The 16,891-nt window shown below is 39.7% G+C and overlaps 1 protein-coding gene across 7 annotated transcripts in view; it reads left to right on the forward strand.

The window, feature by feature from the left end:
• AOPEP (aminopeptidase O (putative)) overlaps window positions 1-16,891 on the forward strand; it is a 194,842-nt gene that overhangs the window by 60,089 nt on the left and 117,862 nt on the right. For all 7 annotated transcript variants that reach the window (XR_009558309.1, XR_004691556.2, XM_060280102.1 and 4 more), the window contains 4 exons: window positions 5,529-5,718; window positions 7,843-7,949; window positions 13,232-13,334; window positions 13,433-13,540. Coding sequence is in view for 5 of the 7 variants with exons in the window: in XM_060280102.1 (XP_060136085.1) it covers window positions 5,529-5,718; window positions 7,843-7,949; window positions 13,232-13,334; window positions 13,433-13,540 (508 nt within the window). In the remaining 2 variants the exon portion in view is untranslated. The remainder of the gene's footprint in view (window positions 1-5,528; window positions 5,719-7,842; window positions 7,950-13,231; window positions 13,335-13,432; window positions 13,541-16,891) is intronic.

A 16,891-nucleotide genomic window follows, 5' to 3' on the forward strand; every position in this document is an offset into this window, starting at 1 on the left:
GGGAGGAAAGAGTCTGGCCATTGCCCCCCCAGTGAGAGTGAGGGGACGCAGACCAGACAGAGGATTGGAAATAGGGGATACTGGAAATAAAGATGAGGGTGGGAGGCTGGTGGAAGAATTAAAACAACAGAAGGGGAAGAAGGAGGAATGGGGTGGTTTAGAATGGCTAAGAGTGGGTGTGGGGTAAAGAAGGAATATCAGGTAGATGAATAGATGGATCAAAAGGCTTGAAATTGGACAGTATGAAGACGCTGGCCGGGGAAAAGGGGAAACTGCTACCTGGGGAGGGAGGGGGTGGGATTTGAGGTTTAGCTAAAAGATTGGATAGAATCTGAATCAGGAAAAGGTATATCTTTTTAGGGGGAAACTATAGGCTAAAGGAAATTATTAGAAATAGTTAAAAGCAATGTAGTTTAAAATTTAATAGAAATTGTTGTGTGGGGTAAAAAAAAAAAGTTGTGAAATTTTATATGGAATTGACCCGGGAGGGGAGGGACGGGGAAGTCGGGGACAAGATATTGTTAGAGATATTACTTTTCTTTTTTCTCTTTTTTCCTTTTTGTGTCTTTTTTTGTTTTTCTTAATTTTTCTTTTCTACTTTTTAAGCTTTTGTATTTTTGTGCGGTATTTTTTTATTGTAAAAAACTTCAATAAATATAATTTTTTAAAAAAGATAATAAAATATAATGGACAGAATCCAATGGGGTTTGATCTGCTTATCAAACATTCATCAAAGTATCTGGAAAAGGTAACTCTGGGTTACCTCCTCATCTGTGCAAGAGAGTTGGGGGGATGCTTGGGAAAGAAGAATTATCCCAAACTCCCTTTCCTGCTTCTGCTGATGGATGTGTTCCATAAGTGAAGCAACACCAATTGGAGTCTATCTAGTATATATAACTAAACATAAAAAGCAATGACCAAAAGGAAGCCCACATGGACTGCAGTTAAAAATATGCATGCATATGAACCCCTCAAAATCAAAAGCTCTATTGAGGCAGCAAAGTTTGTTATGTGGATCTTTTGTGTCCTGAGTGTGAAATTGCACCAGGCCATTCAGGATCCTTGCCAAGAACAATTGGCACTGGAAGTAATATAGAACTAATATGCCCAGCTCTTTAGACAATTTGTGTCAAAGTTAACAATTACCTTCTGCTGCCCTGTAGTGACACCTAATTCAGAAGTGTCTTTGATAAGCGGCTGAGGATATTGGGCTGGAGAGGCAGCCTACATGCCTTTGGTGAGAAAAATAAAGAGGAACTTTTGAGGCTTGAGTGGGAATAAAGCCCAAGTAATCCTTTCCAAACCCCAAAGGAAGTGCTTTAAAATGAAATTCTGTTCCTGCTGACCTGCTTGCAGTGCAGTTCACATATGTTTATGTACATGCGTGCAATCTTGTTTCTTTTGCCTTCTCATAAGAGGGGCATTTTTCAGTATGTGACCTTTCTATTACTTAAGTGAGTGAATCAAAAATAGGTACTTGAAAACATAATCTCTGCCTTATTTCTTCATATAAATACAACAGATGCTTAAAATGCAAACCCCTTCTGTGTGTCTGTTTATAAGGCCTGAAGTTACTTTTGTTTTGTTTCAGCCAAATGGCCAAAAGGCTGCCAGCAGTATGTCTGGAATGTTATTTACTTGGTACATTTCTAGGCTCATTCTTTGTAGCATTGCATACACCACAGTTAGGGGTCATTTACTTAAAAATGACCAAAGCAGTACCCCCAAGTTGCACAGTTATTCTTCTCAATGGGGGCTTTGTAATAAAAGGGAGTGTCTCATTATGTACTGTAGCTTCTGTGCTCCCCACCCCTGTCTTTTTCGTTCTTAATAATTTGATTTGGTTTGGGTGGAGGTTTGGGGAGGTGCTGTTTATTCTTGCTCTTTGTTCTCAGTGACTCACTTTCTTTGCTAGGGCTTCAGTGTCTTGTGGTATCTTTTGTGATATTAGCTGATTTAACTCCATTTGACCTGCTTTTCTGAATTTTCATTTTAAGACGGTTACTTATAAATGTGCGAGTGTGTTTTTCCTCCAACAGAAACCACTCTTTTAAAAACACGGCTCTGCAGACAGATCCAGACAGATATAACTTCTTTCAAGAGAAGTGTGGGTGTTCATACATTTTTGAGGGAAGGGTTGGGCTGCATAATAGAGGTTCTTTGGAACATGGATTAGTACATCTTGAAACTGTCTTCAGGCCATATCTGCACTTTACACACATGGGAAGCAGACTTTAACTTTTCAGTTATGCCATAATCAAGGTGTAGCCCTTGATATGCCGTGCCCCCTTTAGCTATATACTGTAGTTTTTGAGCTGACCTGTGCATTATGTTACATCAAACTACAAGGACAGCTTTGTAAAACACGAGAGCCAGGGTAGTTAGAGTGCTGGACTAGGATTTGGGAGACCAAGGTTCAATCCCCCCTCAGCCATGAAGCATACTGGGTGACCTTGGGCCAGTCACTGCCTCTCTCAGTCTAACTCACCTCACAGGTTTGCTGTGGGAATTAAATGGGGGGTGGGGAGAACAATGTATGCCTCCTAGAACTCTTTGGACAAAAAGGTGGGGTAAAATGCAATAAAATAAATAAAACATAGCTAGGTGAAGAAGCAGCTACTTGACGTAAGATGCCACTCGATAAGATACATTTGAGAAGCAGAAACCATGTGTCCTGTGATATTGGAACACCTTTAGTTAAAATGTCATAATGGCAGGGATACGACTTCCATTTTGACTGCTGAATGTGTTTAGCTGTATTCGGGAAGGTGGCTGTCATGCTGCCTGACTACCAGTGGAGAAGAAGTTGAGAAAAACTTCGGGATGGGAATAAAACTTACAAAAGAACACCAAGTCATACACAAGCGTATGATTTTTTTATCCTCGTAACAACCTTTTGAGGCAGTGTAGGTAAGAGATAGTGGCTTCTACCACCCTGTGACCTTAACTGATGTGCAGGTATTTTAACCCAGGTCTTCCTAGCCCGTGTCCACCACTCTTCAGATTTTTACTTCACGTGTTCTCCCAGATTGCAAGACAATAAAATTTTATCAATAAGCAGTCAACAGATCAAATACATATAATGTGGGAGGAGAGGTTATTGGTTTGTTTTTGTTTTATTATGTATTTTGTATTTTCATTTTTGTATGTGAACCAACTTGTGATCTTTGGATAGAAGGCTGTATACAAATATAATAAATGATAACAGTAATGCAACCATACCTCAGTATATCATAGAAGCAATAAAATTACGGTACATGCTTCCTTCAAATTTTCTTGTAAGCTTGTCAAAAAAAGAAACTTTTATAGTTGTTTCACTATAGATCAGCAAAGATGTACACTGTATGTTCTTGTGGTAACCAAGTGATTAATTCCCTGCTCTGCGTGTGTTAGGATGTTAGGAGTTTATTGTTATTAAAGTGAATTCTTGTGCAAAGATTGTGTTAGCTTTGTACTTTGAAACTTCATTGTAGTTTCAGTCCAATTTGCAGTTGTTCTTCACTGGGAAGTGCAATCCAGAGTTTTGGGGCCACTTCGGAGAAGAACCTGCTCTGTCTTTCAGCTGAGAGAACACAAGGCAGATTAAAGTCAACCTCACTTTATGAAATATTTTGGCTTATCTCCAGCCCTGACTTGTGAATTGAAGAATTATAGCGCTCTGCTAGTCCTGGTTTTGTATTGAAAATTTTGCTGGTGTGGTTTCAGTCAAGAACTGCATTTTCAATCATTTTCATGTGAGCAAAGAAGATCTGCCATGCATGCAACTTTAATGAAATTATCCCATTGTAGAATAAATGCACTGATTAAATAAGCAAGAGTTATATAACATTGACTAGGTGGTATTTGGAAATAACATCCTGGGTAGGAACAACCTATAAATAATGCAACAAATTTTAATTCTTTTCCCCTGAAGATTTATCTGCCCTTTACATCCCAAATCCTTCAAATTTTGTAAATAATTCCAGAAGCACACTCACCATTCAGTTGTCTTCAAGTGAAATGTTACACCAGCAGTTTGGTCCTGCTTTTAAGTGTTCCATTTCATTAGTATGATTTTAAAAGAATCTGAAATGTATTTCAGAGCGTGAAAAAATTCCATGGTTTACAAATTCCAGCTAGCTATATTATTTACTCAACTCCATGTACTGACTTGTATTAGAATCTGGAAAGTGGCAAAGCAATGACTTCATTAGGCTACATAACAAAAGTTGTATGTGTAACAAAAATGAAATGCTCTGTGTTCACATACACATAGCTGATCAGCCATTTCAGTAGGTCCCGATAGAAGCTGAAATGGGGAAGACATGTTCATTGTTATTGGAACTGAGTTTGTTAAGAGAAGAAAAAAGTCACAGATGCAATAATAAATAATATTAACTTAGTTGTAGGCAACCTTTCTGTATTTCAACTGCCATTTCCACAGTCATCCTCATGTATTTTGCAGAATTGCCTATGACATTTCTTTGGGTATCCAAAGTCTTAATCCCCAAAACATGTATCATTGGGTGGTTTATAGAAATGGTCATACAGTGGTACCTCGGGTTACAGAGCTTAAGGTTACAGATGTTTCAGGTTACAGACTCTGCTAATCCAGAAATAGTACCTCGGGTTAAGGACTTTGCTTCAGGGTGAGAACACAAATCGCGCGGCGGCAGCGGGAGGCCTCATTAGCTAAAGTGGTACCTCAGCTTAAGAACAGTTTCAGGTTAAGAACAGACCTCCAGTACGAATTAAGTTCTTAACCCGAGGTACCATTGTATAATTTTTTCCCCAGAGAGAAGCCTATAGCTTGAAACAGGGATCGTTCATCATTCATTCATTTTTCCTGTGGTACTTTGCTATGATTGCTCCCCTACCCCATTTCTGTAACATGTTAGAACAAAATCCACGTGCACTCAGGAATTGACACCTACTCTTGCACGTAGAATGCTGTACAAATCTAAGAACCCACTCATCTACAACTGACAACAGACGCCCCCTCAACACCAATGCCTATTTTAGCTTCATTAGGCACTCACTTTCACACACTTTTTGTCCTAATAGCTTAGAGTTTTCAACATTTACAATGTTCCTTTTTGAACACAAGCCTTTCTCTCTCTTTGTTCTCTCTCTTTATTTTCCTTGGTTGCTTTGATCATTTAGCCGAAAATACCTATGGTCTGTATTCACACCTGCCCTTCTTTTATGATCTTGGCTTAGGCATAAATGCTTCCACTGAAATAAATCAGCCTTGTAATTTGAAAAATATAAAACTTTGGTTTAAGTTACTTATTACAGGTAATAGCTGTTTGATGGTTGAATGTGAAACAAATGCTTGGCAGAATATTTAGCTTGAATCTCTGCCAGAAAACAATAAAGTGCAACCTAATTCCTAAAAATGTCTGAGCTATAAACTAACTGTCATGACATAGCATGCATACAGTAATAACAGGCTGACAAGGCTAATAAAGTCTACATATTGCTATAGCCAGGCAATGCATGCTGTAACAGGTTCATAATGTATTTTGTCCTTCATTCATATTCTGCAGCCCACACATCATCTTCATGTCACAGAGCACATTATCTGGAGGGAGCCATCTCTGTGGAACTCGCCTGTGCCATGAAATTGCTCATGCCTGGTTTGGTTTGGCTATTGGTGCACGTGACTGGACTGAAGAGTGGCTAAGTGAAGGATTTGCCACTCACCTAGAAGATGCATTTTGGTCAGCCGCACAACAGGTATGGCTCGAATAGTCGTTTTCATAATGTAGAAATAAGGATAACCTTCAGTTTACACATTTACAATAAGAGCAAATAGATTCCCTGTTTAAGGATATAAGTATTGCTATACTGGATCAGAACAAACATTTATCTAGTCCAGCACTGTGGCTGTTTCTGACAGCAGCTGTCCAGTCCCCAGGGAATTTCACTAATAGGGTAGCAGGGATAACCTTACGCCCTCGAAATCTAGTAAACAGAAGTATACTGCCTCTGAGCAGGAGGGATTTGTTTGCAACTGTCTTGGGTAATGTCTTATCTAATCTCCTTAAATTTATCATGCCCTTGGTCATGAGCTTGGCTTGGTTGACTTCCATATGTAGAGAAATCTATTAGATGAAATTGTAATTGGTGGTACCCGAAATAATTTGCAACACTATCAAATGTTTCTGTTCTCCCGTTCATCTCTAATGCATTGGCAATGTTGTTGTTATTCACTAATTTAGCTATGTAGATGCATCCTGGCAGGTGAAGTATAAATAAAGGTGTGAAAACATTCTTTATCATAAGTAGAAAATCAGTTGTTCGCCGATGAACTGGTAAATTGGTATATAATTTATTCTTCAAGACAACACTGTAATTATTCTTGTGGGTTGTGGGACAGGTATATTATCAAAGAGAAGACAAAAAGATTTAGGACAAAAAAATAGTCTGACTTTCAAGGTTGTGACTAGCAGTATTATTATACTGAAATAATATGTCAACTGTCTTAACTGAATATTCAGTTCATCCCCCCCCAGTCTGGTATTCATATTCTTTAACATGTTATGTAGGAGTAAGATAACCGTACTTTATAGGTTGGGAACATGTAAGGCTGCCCTATACTGTCAGACCATTGATCTATCTAGCTCCTTGTTAACTCTGCAGGCCTGTGCAGGCAAGAACTCCAATGTTTAACTCAGTATGTAATCAATAATTTATTAGATTGATTGGTTGATTAAAATATGTAATCAATAAAAATGTCTCACAGATTAATTGGACAGATTTTTCTTTAAATGGTGATTTCTAATACAAGAATATATGAGATACAAAAAGATAAGAGCAATAATGCATTTCCCCTTCTTCCACATGCAGGGTGTTTGCCTCTTTTAAGATGATACATATGATGACATGGGTGAATAATATAAAAACAAATAATGAGTGCTTCTCACTTCACCACTCATATTCAAATTGAATTGGTTAATTAATGGATTAAATCTCATAAGAATTAATGGACTAAGACGTCTTTAGCCAAATAACAGCTCCACTGAGAACCTTTTTTTTGCATTCTGTCCAATGCTGGTGTTAATTATGCTTTAAAGCCTTAGGTCATGGCCACCATCATGCAGAAAAAAACCACAAATGGCAAAAAATCCAGTGCCCAGTTCCACTGTTTTATGCCTTTGCCCAAGTGGTTCAACTCCCTCATTTGAGCTGTATGCCCCCATGCCACATAGAAGGTGAAGGGACCCTCTGAAGCAGCACCCACAGAAGTCCAAGGGGCTGACACCGCAAGCAAATAATGTATTGATGCATGCTTAGAAGTGCTTTCCATTGCACACGTACCATATAGTTTCTCTCTTCTATACAGCATTTGGATAAGGGCATGGCTCAGTGATAGAGCAACTGCTTTGCATGCAGAAGGCCTCTGGTTCAATCCCTGGCGTATTTAATTGGGACTAGAAATGTTCTCTTGACTGAAAACCTGGAGAGCCACTGCCGGTCAGTACTGAGCTAGATGGTCTAGTGGTCTGCCTTGGTATAAAGCAGCTTTCTATGGGTGGAATTCACCTAATGTGCCCCATCTGTGAATTTTATGCAAGAGGATTTCTGCCTCTGCTCTTCTTCCCCTGCGCACCCTACGCTACCTGAAATGGTCTGTGTGGGGGTCAGGAGAGCTCCCAAAACATATTACATATAGTAATAATAATTTTTATTGGTCACGGTAGTAGGAGATAGGTTAAGGAGCAGAATGGAAGGTGGTGCTCTCCTTGCCTTCTCCAAAGGGTGACAGGGCTTTCTCTAAGCTGATGTTATTTCCATTAAAAATTACTGAGAAATTGAAGAAACCTCTAACAATAAACTGAATATTTGTGTCCCAAGTAGCTGTCAGCTGATGAAGCAAAAGAGCAGCAAGATCTGAAAGCTGTACTGCGCTGGCAACGCCTTAGAGATGAGGTGCAGAACTCTGAAGGAGATCTGCAAGTGTTAAGGTACAGAAAAGGCTGCTCACTTATTGTTTCTTCTCTCCTTATCCAAAAGAAGGATATCCAAGTGTTCTGATTAAATTATTACATCTTCCAAAGGGTTTGTAAAGCAAATTCATATACTAATTAGACTATTTGTGTACCACAGTTTCATCAAAAAAATATCAAAGAGGTTTACAACACTTAAAATACAATACAAAAATTAAAACAGCTCACTATTATGGAACAAGTTTTTCTTTAATTGTCTGCATAATCCTGGTGGCAAATAGAAGTATACGGCAAAGGTTTGAAAATTAGAACAGAAGGCATCTGCTCAGCCCCGAATGGAAGAACACTCCACAGGAGTAGGCCAATAACACAGAAGGCTTGGTTAAGTGTTGCTGACAGATGAACCTCACTAGCTGAAATGTAGAAAGAAAAGACTGGACAAAATCAAATGGGTTGAGGTTGGAAAGAGGATAAGGAAAAACAACTTAGGTTGCAATCCTATACACAGTCCTGAGAGTAAGCTTTACTGAATTCAGTGGAATGTACTTCTGATTCAACATGCATAGGGTTGCACAAGACTTTTTAAAAATGAGGAGGAAGTCCTAAATATTGATTCCAATAAAAAATTCTTTACTCAGAAATTACTGCTCAATGGAACATGTCCAAAGAAATGGTTGAGGGGCTAAGTTCTATGAAGTTGAAGGCACTGGGTATATTTAGGCTGAAGAAGATAAAATAAAAAATAATTAAATAAGCTGTTTACTGAAGAAGAGATAATGTGATAGCCATTTCCAAATTTGTTTTAAGGCTGTCAGATAATGGAGCAAATTTGTTTCTGCTTATCCCAGAGCAAGAGTGGGACAGCCTGACCAAATGTTGCCTGCAGATTCCACCTCAGAGGGTGGGGAGCTCAGAGGTAGAAGTCATAGAATCATAGAATGATAGAGTTGGAAGAGACCACAAGGGCCATCCAGTCCAACCTCCTGCCAAGCAGGAAACACCATCAAAGCATTCTTGACATATGCCTGACAAGCCTCTGCTTAAAGACCTCCAAAGAAGGAGACTCCACCACACTCCTTGGTAGCAAATTCCACTGCCGAACAGCTCTTACTGTCAGGAAGTTCTTCCTAATGTTTAGGTGGAATCCTCTTTCTTGTAGTTGGAATCCATTGCTCCGTGTCTGCTTCTCTGGAGCAGCAGAAAACAACCTTTCTCCCTCCTCTATATGACATCTTTTTATATATTTGAACATGGCTATCATATCACCCCTTAACCTTCTCTTCTCCAGGCTAAACATACCCAGCTCCCTAAGCCGTTCCTCATAAGGCATCGTTTCCAGGCCTTTGACCATTTTGGTTGCCCTCTTCTGGACACGTTCCAGCTTGTCAGTATCCTTCTTGAACTGTGGTGCCCAGAACTGGACACAGTACTCCAGGTGAGGTCTGACCAGAGCAGAATACAGTGGTACTATTACTTCCCTTGATCTAGATGCTATACTCCTATTGATGCAGCCCAGAATTGCAATGGCTTTTTTAGCTGCTGCATCACACTGTTGACTCATGTCACGTTTGTGGTCTAGGTGGGAAGGAGTGGAATGGGAGCAACTAAAATAGATGGACAAGAAAGTGGTACTCGTGATTAGTTCTCACTTCTGATATTTTCCTCCCCTGGCAACCTGCTGGTTGGATAGAAGGAGTAGTGGGTGATTCTGTCTGTTTCAGTGCCCAGCCTCACCCACTACTGGCTTCAGCCCCACCCATCACTGGCAGGGTGACAGGTTGCCCTGAAGGAATGGAGCCCTTGACAAAAAAGAGAGAAAGGTTTGCCACCCATGCCCTAGAGAATAGGACATGAACCCACAGATTAAACTCAAAGGAGATTTCAGCTAAACATTAGGGAGAACTTCCTGATACTGTGAGTTGACAGTGGGACAGACTGCCTCGGAAGGTAGTGAACTGTCCCTCTTTAGAGGTTTTCAAGAAGTCTCTGGATGGTTTCCTCTGAGAAATGCTGCAGTAGTTAGGGCTAACTGACTTTTGAGGTCAACTCTTTGAAATTAATCCACTGATTCATAGAATCAATCTATGGCTCCAGAGCAATCTGCTTACCACATCATATGAGGCTATACCACCCCATAGACTTGTGGGAGTAGAATACTTAAGCATGGGACAGGTTAATTTAAACCATGTTTAGTGAGGAAATTCTTCTTTGTTTTAATCATGATTTTCATTATTTTTGTTTAATGTTCCTTTTTTATATGTGAATTTCATTCATTAGTTCTAAGCATACTAAAACACGTTGAATTGATTATTTTACAATTAAACACAGCCTTTAAGCTATATTTTATACTATGGTATGTTTATAGACAATGTATTAAGTATAAACTCCAGTGTATGAAGTCGTATGGCGAAAACTTGAGTTGACTGTTAGCTTTCAGTTTTGTTGTTTCATAAAATGTCTCCAACCTGCCAATCCTGTGCATAGTTATCCATGGAATTCAGTGAGACTTGTTTATAGTGTTATCCATGTACTTATGTGTAATCCTATGCATAGGATTGTAGCCTGAATCTCTAATCCAGGGACCTGGTTTTTTTTGGGGGGGGGACTATGTGCAGAGCACAGCATCTTTTTTTTTTAAAAAAAACAGTATTCCCCTTATGCTGCATGGTATGTTAATTTTTAAAGTATCCCAGTCTGAAAAAAGAGTTTGTAATGCAGTTCAGTGGACTCACCTGATGACTCATGCAGCAAGCTAAACACTACACAGAGAGTACTGACCCTAATACAGAATATTTTCCTGGCTGATACAGACCCAGTAGTCAGCGCCACGTGCACTTGAACTTTTTCTTATTTAGCTTTTATCCTGCTATTTCCCCAAAGATTTTAAGACAGTGTGCATGGTTGCCCCCTCATCCCACTTTTGTATTTATAAAATCCCATGTTAGGCAGGTTAGCCCAAGAGATAGTGGCTCACCCAAGATCATCAAGTAAGTTTGTGGCTTATTAAAGATTTGAATAAACATACCCCTGGCAAAGTAGCTGCTCATGGAATAAATGTAGTTCTAAAAGCCTTCCACGGTGGCCTGGCCCAGTGTCCATCTTCTAAGCCTTCCCTCTACATCAAGATCTCACATAACTATAGTTGTGTTATAAGCTACTTTCATTAATATTTATTCATGTTATTGTATATATGCTAGATCAGACAAGTCATACGTTTGCAAGTGTGTAGCTTGACAATAGGTGCAGATAGAGGAAACAGCCTTATCGCTAGCTGCAGCCAACACAGCTGCTGATTGACAGGGTGGCTGGTTTTTTTTACCTATTTTGTTTTGTTCCATTTTTTTAAAAAAAATGTGAACATGGCTTGCTGTGATAGAAGGCTCATCTGGATATTAGCTTTCCTACTTTAATTGCTAAGGTATCACATGGGTTTTATAGTGCATTAATTTTACAACAGAGACTGTTTAAAAAAACCTAACTTAAAATATATAATTAAATCACATTTACCAGCAACATATCAGAGCAGCTAACAATAGTTTAAAAACACACTAAAACTACATAAAAATAATAGAGCCATAAATATAAACCATGGGAAGCTAATATTCTAACAGGTTAAAATAACAAATGCAATTTTTAAAAAAATCTAAAAGGTGTGGGCAAATTAAAAGGTATGTCTTAGTGCCACAAAGGCACTAGAATCTGCCATGCCAGACTCCCTGGGGATACGTCTGAAAATGAGAAGGTATCACTCTTATCTTGGCTCACCAACAGCTTCATCTCTGAAGACAGAGGGCCTTGAAAAAGGTATTCAGATGAAGATCTTAATACGAGGGAGAAGGACATGGATTACTGGGGCCAAACTACCTCTCTATCACTCCAGCCTAACTTGATTCCTGCCACAGGTGCCACTTAGACATTTATACACAAGGCTGGAACTAAAAGAGTTCCTGAGCTGTGAATCTGATATTTAAGGGGAGTTGCAACCTTATCCAGAATAGGCTGAGTACCATCTCCCAACAAAAGCTTCATCTTGTTGGGATTATGTTGTAGTTTATTGGCCCTTATCCACTCTATTACTGATCCCAGATACTCATTCAGTACTTCTGCTCACCCCAGATCTCCATATGACCTCAGTCAGCAGTTTCATCTAGATGCACTAAAGCAGTGGTCCTCAACCCCCGGGCCACGGACCGGTACCGGTCCGTGGGTCAATTGGTACCGGTCCGCCCAAGGAACATTTAAATACAATTAAATTAAAATTATTAAATCAAAACAATGTAAATAAAATATAAACAACCAACGTCCCCCCTCAGCAGGCCGCAGTAAAATTATCAAACGTTGACTGGTCCGTGGCGATAAAAAGGTTAGGGAGCACTGCACTAAAGCACACCACAATATAAACACCAGCTTTTGTTGGACATAACCTGGGAAAAATAGCTAGTGCAAGCATCCCCTTGCTACTTACTCTGTTACAACAGGCTCTACCTGGGTAGAGAAGAAGGTTGCACTTCGCCCCTCTCCCCCCTGTGATTTTAACTAAATAGGTCAGGCACTAGTAAGCAATAGTTTTCTGGCAGAAATTTGGAAACTGGACATCCACTGATGAAGAATTCACACAGTTTGAATTTGTTCTGGATATTGTCCTCATGGGTGATAATTCAGTGGGCTGAATGTTTCAGGCTTTGTTTTCAAAAACTCTGGCTGCTTTTCTTTGACATGCATGGAAAATTGCAAACTAAAGAAAAAGAAAAGGAAAGCTTAAGTCCCCTTTTCAATGTATTGGGCATAGATGAAAGAGCCCATTCATCCTTCCCAGGTGTAGTTTGTGAGCTCCTAAGCCTGTGTTCAGGTAAGAGCAGCCAAAATATGTTACTAGATGTAATGAATTCAATATCCTTCCTTCCCATTTTCCTCCATCTAAAGTGTTTCCATCTCTTCTAATTTCCCTTTGCACATAGTGTGACACTCCTGCCTGTGTAGCATGTCTTAGCAGAATGCCATGTGATATGATGTCATGTCTGGGAGAAGAGTTAAGTCGCTTCACACCAGCTTAGAATTGGCTACTAGTTTAAACTTCAGCTGTTTGTGTAGACATATATAAAGTTACATTAGAAAAATGCATTGCTGTACTACTTTTCCCACGAACAAAGTTACCTGAGTAAGTATGAAACCTCCTATATAGCAGACAATGCCTGAAGTAAAACAGAACGTTGTAATTAAGTGTTTTAATTGTGAGACTTTTTAAAAACATCCTCAGTGTATCTGTTTATCCAGATTTTGAATTATTTGTGCCCTTTTAGGCCCAAGAAAGAGAACACTGGCAAAGCAAGTGAATCTGGAGCATCTGTAATCAAACATGGCCTGAATGCAGAAAAAGTGTTCATGCAGGTTCATTACCTGAAGGTCAGAATGCTAAAACCGGTACTCTCAATATGACAAACCAGTATTTTGTACACATAAGAAAGGAATAACATCTTGTATGTCTTGTTCGCTTCTTCTAGGGTTATTTCCTTCTGCGGTCTTTTGCAGGGAAGGCTGGAGAAGCTGCATATTTTGCCTTTTTAAAGAAGTTTGTGTGGGCTTTTCATGGACAGCTGATACTCTCTCAGGTACTTGCATCTTTAGCTTCAGTCAAAATAATCCATGAGTTGAAGGACCTTTCATATGAGGACAAGCTAAGCATTTATGTTTTAGAAGCTTGTAGGTGGGGGAGCGTGCAGCAAAGTGAGCAGAGACCGTTTTTAATCTCTCTTTCATAACACTAGAACTCAAGATTTCCTGGTGAAGTTATAGGCAGTTGATTCATAACAGAAAAGGGGAAGTACTTATTCACACATTGCAGGATGTGGTGATGACCACTGGCTGGCGGAACTATTCAACTCCCTGATCCTCTGTGGAGGTGGCCATCTACCCATGGGACTGGGGCAGCATAGGGTCTGCTGCAGTCGTGTGGTGGCAATGGGCTTAAACCAGGTCTCTTGCTTGCAAACTAGAGCCGTGAAAGGATTTTTGTTTCCCACCCCTCAGCCAACCAGCATAAGCACCAGGTGTTGTGAATGCAGTGTTGGCTGTGCCCACTCCATCAAGCGCCACTGTTGCCAGAGGATTGCATCTTTAAAAGGGAACTAAATAAATTCATCAAGGACAGCTCCATCAGTTGGTAACAGTCTTGACAAGTGGAACCCGCAATGAAATGTCACAGTATATCCTCACCCCCTAACAGGAATGGGCCCATTCAGAGTTCCAGCCAGCTATGTCCTCCTTCAGCATACTATAAATTGTAATTTATCCCCTCCCCTGGTTTTCTATTCCAAGTGGTGCTCAACATTATATGGCTCCTGGAGGCCTCTGAGAATGTTTTTTCTTGCTTTTTTTTACACCCCCCCCCGCCCCCTTGGTGTTTTTATGTTCCTCTGGATACTGGGGTTAATTCGTTTATCAGCTGCCCCATTGTGGCTCTAAACCACCTGAGTTTATTTTTAGAGAGCATGATAGCTAAGTGCAACCTATAGAGGCACTATTCCTCTCAGTATCAGTTGCTAGAAGTGAAGGGCAAAGAGAATTAGAGGGCTGTTACCTTCATGCCCTGGTGGTTGGCCAGTGTTGGAAACATGGATCCTGAGTTTGCTTCCACAGAGCTTATGGGCTTAACACTAAGGTGGGTGTTCCATTGTTGAATATCTTAGATTTTAAGAAAACTTCAGGTATAGAAAATACATTTGTCAGGGTATGCAAGATGTGTGCTTCCCAGAACTGGTGGCTGGCCATAAAGAAAGCTACAGGGAAGTATGTTACGGATGCTATGGTTTAATCTAATGGATCTATCAAGGGCTCCTAATCATGATGTCAAAATGGAATATTTTTGCGCAAATGTAGTATAGATTTATAGAATTGTTGAGCTTGAAGGTACCCCAAGGGTCATCTAGTCCAACCCCCTGCATTGTAGGAATCTCAACTAAAGCATCCATGACAGAGTAAATCCCTGATATCTTAATGCCATTCTCATGAGCTTCCAAGGATCTTCTAACTCTTAGCTCTTGGAATCAGAATGCTGAACTAGATTGACCTTCCTCTGATACAGAGTAGTTACAATGGTGCCTTGGTTTACAACCATAATCCGTTCCAGAGGTCCGGTTGTAAACCAAAACAGGTTGTAACCCAAGGCACACATTCGCCAATGGGGCCTCCCCCCCCCAAAAAAGGGTTGTAATCCAAGAAAAAATGGGTTGTAATCCAAAAAAGGGACACGCACCTCCGGGTTTGACGTGGTTGTAATCCAAAACGGTTGTAATCCAAAGCGGTTGCAAACCAAGGTACCACTGTATTATGTTTCCAACTTTCCCCTTCTAAATCATCCTTAGTTATATTAACACAACCTCTATTGAATATTTCAAAAACTAAACTTTGGTTTGAATATAAGAATGAACGTACAAAAATGAACTGTAGCAACAGAAGCAGATAATCTTTTTTGCCTGCTTCTTCTTTCCAGGATGGCTTTGTTAAATTCTTATGGAAACACATTTCAGTCATGCTTTGTTACTCAAGGTTGCTATTCTTTATAGAGAGAAATTGCTTCTGGAGTATTAAAAGGGTCAAGTGGAGGCACATAGAAGCCTCTCTTTTCATAAGGTATCTTAATGTAAGGTAAAAAAATTCAATCTTGATTTATAGCATGCCATATTGTGAACAACTGCACTGTGTTGAAAGAGAATTTCTGCATGTCATGAGACACATCACCATCAGATAATGGATATTTTCATTTAGACCAAATTAAACAGGCTTATATTTTTTTAAAAATCTCTGCTTTCTTTCTGATATTGACATTAAGCCTATGAAATAAAAATGCCAGCATGCATTCATAATATTTTTGTTGTGATCTGCTTAAAAACATGAAAATAAGATAAAATACAACTAGGTTTCAAGCTGAAAAAAATATTTCCCTATTGTTACAAAACAGAAAAGTTATTTTTATTTCCATCATTGACTGTAAAAATAATTGAGTCAAAATGCACTGCTGAGTGTAGAAGAGTCATATTCAAGATGAATATGCGCACACACTTTTTTTTGAAAGACACCTAAACTGTTCCTGCGTGTTCTTTATCATTTATTTGTTGGTTAGTTTTATTTTTAACCAGCTCATGCTCCATGGAGCAGAGAGACCTACACATGGCTCCTATGTGGTCTGCTATCTAGGAACATCTTCATATGGAGCCCACTTCACTTCAGCAGTTGAATTGTGTGCCTTTAGGCTATTTTTAAAGAATCTTTAGATTATTTTCTTGCAGTGGCTTCCATAAATAAATGCTGTCTTGGGTGGATTTGTATGTTTGTCCCTGGCTTCACAAACTATGATTTACATCATGATCACCTACTTATCTGTTGTCCCTCCTCTCTGCTTGTATGCCAGCTTTCACATTGAGATTCTTGCTTGCATTAAATCAATGTTTTCAATTATGTCCAAAGGGCTGCATCCAACTAAATCATTGTGCACGCAGAACAGCATTTATAAAAGCAATTGAATGTCCCCTCCCTCAACCCCATGCACTCCCCAAATATGTTATGGGGGTCCCTGTAACCCTCTGGAACAGATTTAATGGGAGTGCTGGGATATGTAGAGGAAGGAGACAGTGGAAGTTACCCTGCACTCACAGAAGTTATTCCAAGCACTCAGATTTAGATGGATACAACTGTGGAACTTTGGTGCAATTTTAGTTAACAAATCAGGTCAATAACCCAGAATTTGTCATGGTCTGCTTTCTGACTTACATCCCTTTTTGTCGTAACATCTAACTTGCCCTAAAACATGACAGCATTAAACCAAAAGGAGAGGTGATAAAGGCTGGGGGGGGGGCAAAGAAAGCAAATTACTTTCTAACGATAAAATGTTAAAGTTAGAGTTCCACAGTAGAATGCATGGGCGTAGGCAGGGAGCAGGAGGGGGCAATTGCCCCCCCTAGAAG

This window comes from Zootoca vivipara, chromosome 11, assembly GCF_963506605.1.
Source record: "Zootoca vivipara chromosome 11, rZooViv1.1, whole genome shotgun sequence".
Lineage (NCBI taxonomy): Eukaryota > Metazoa > Chordata > Lepidosauria > Squamata > Lacertidae > Zootoca > Zootoca vivipara.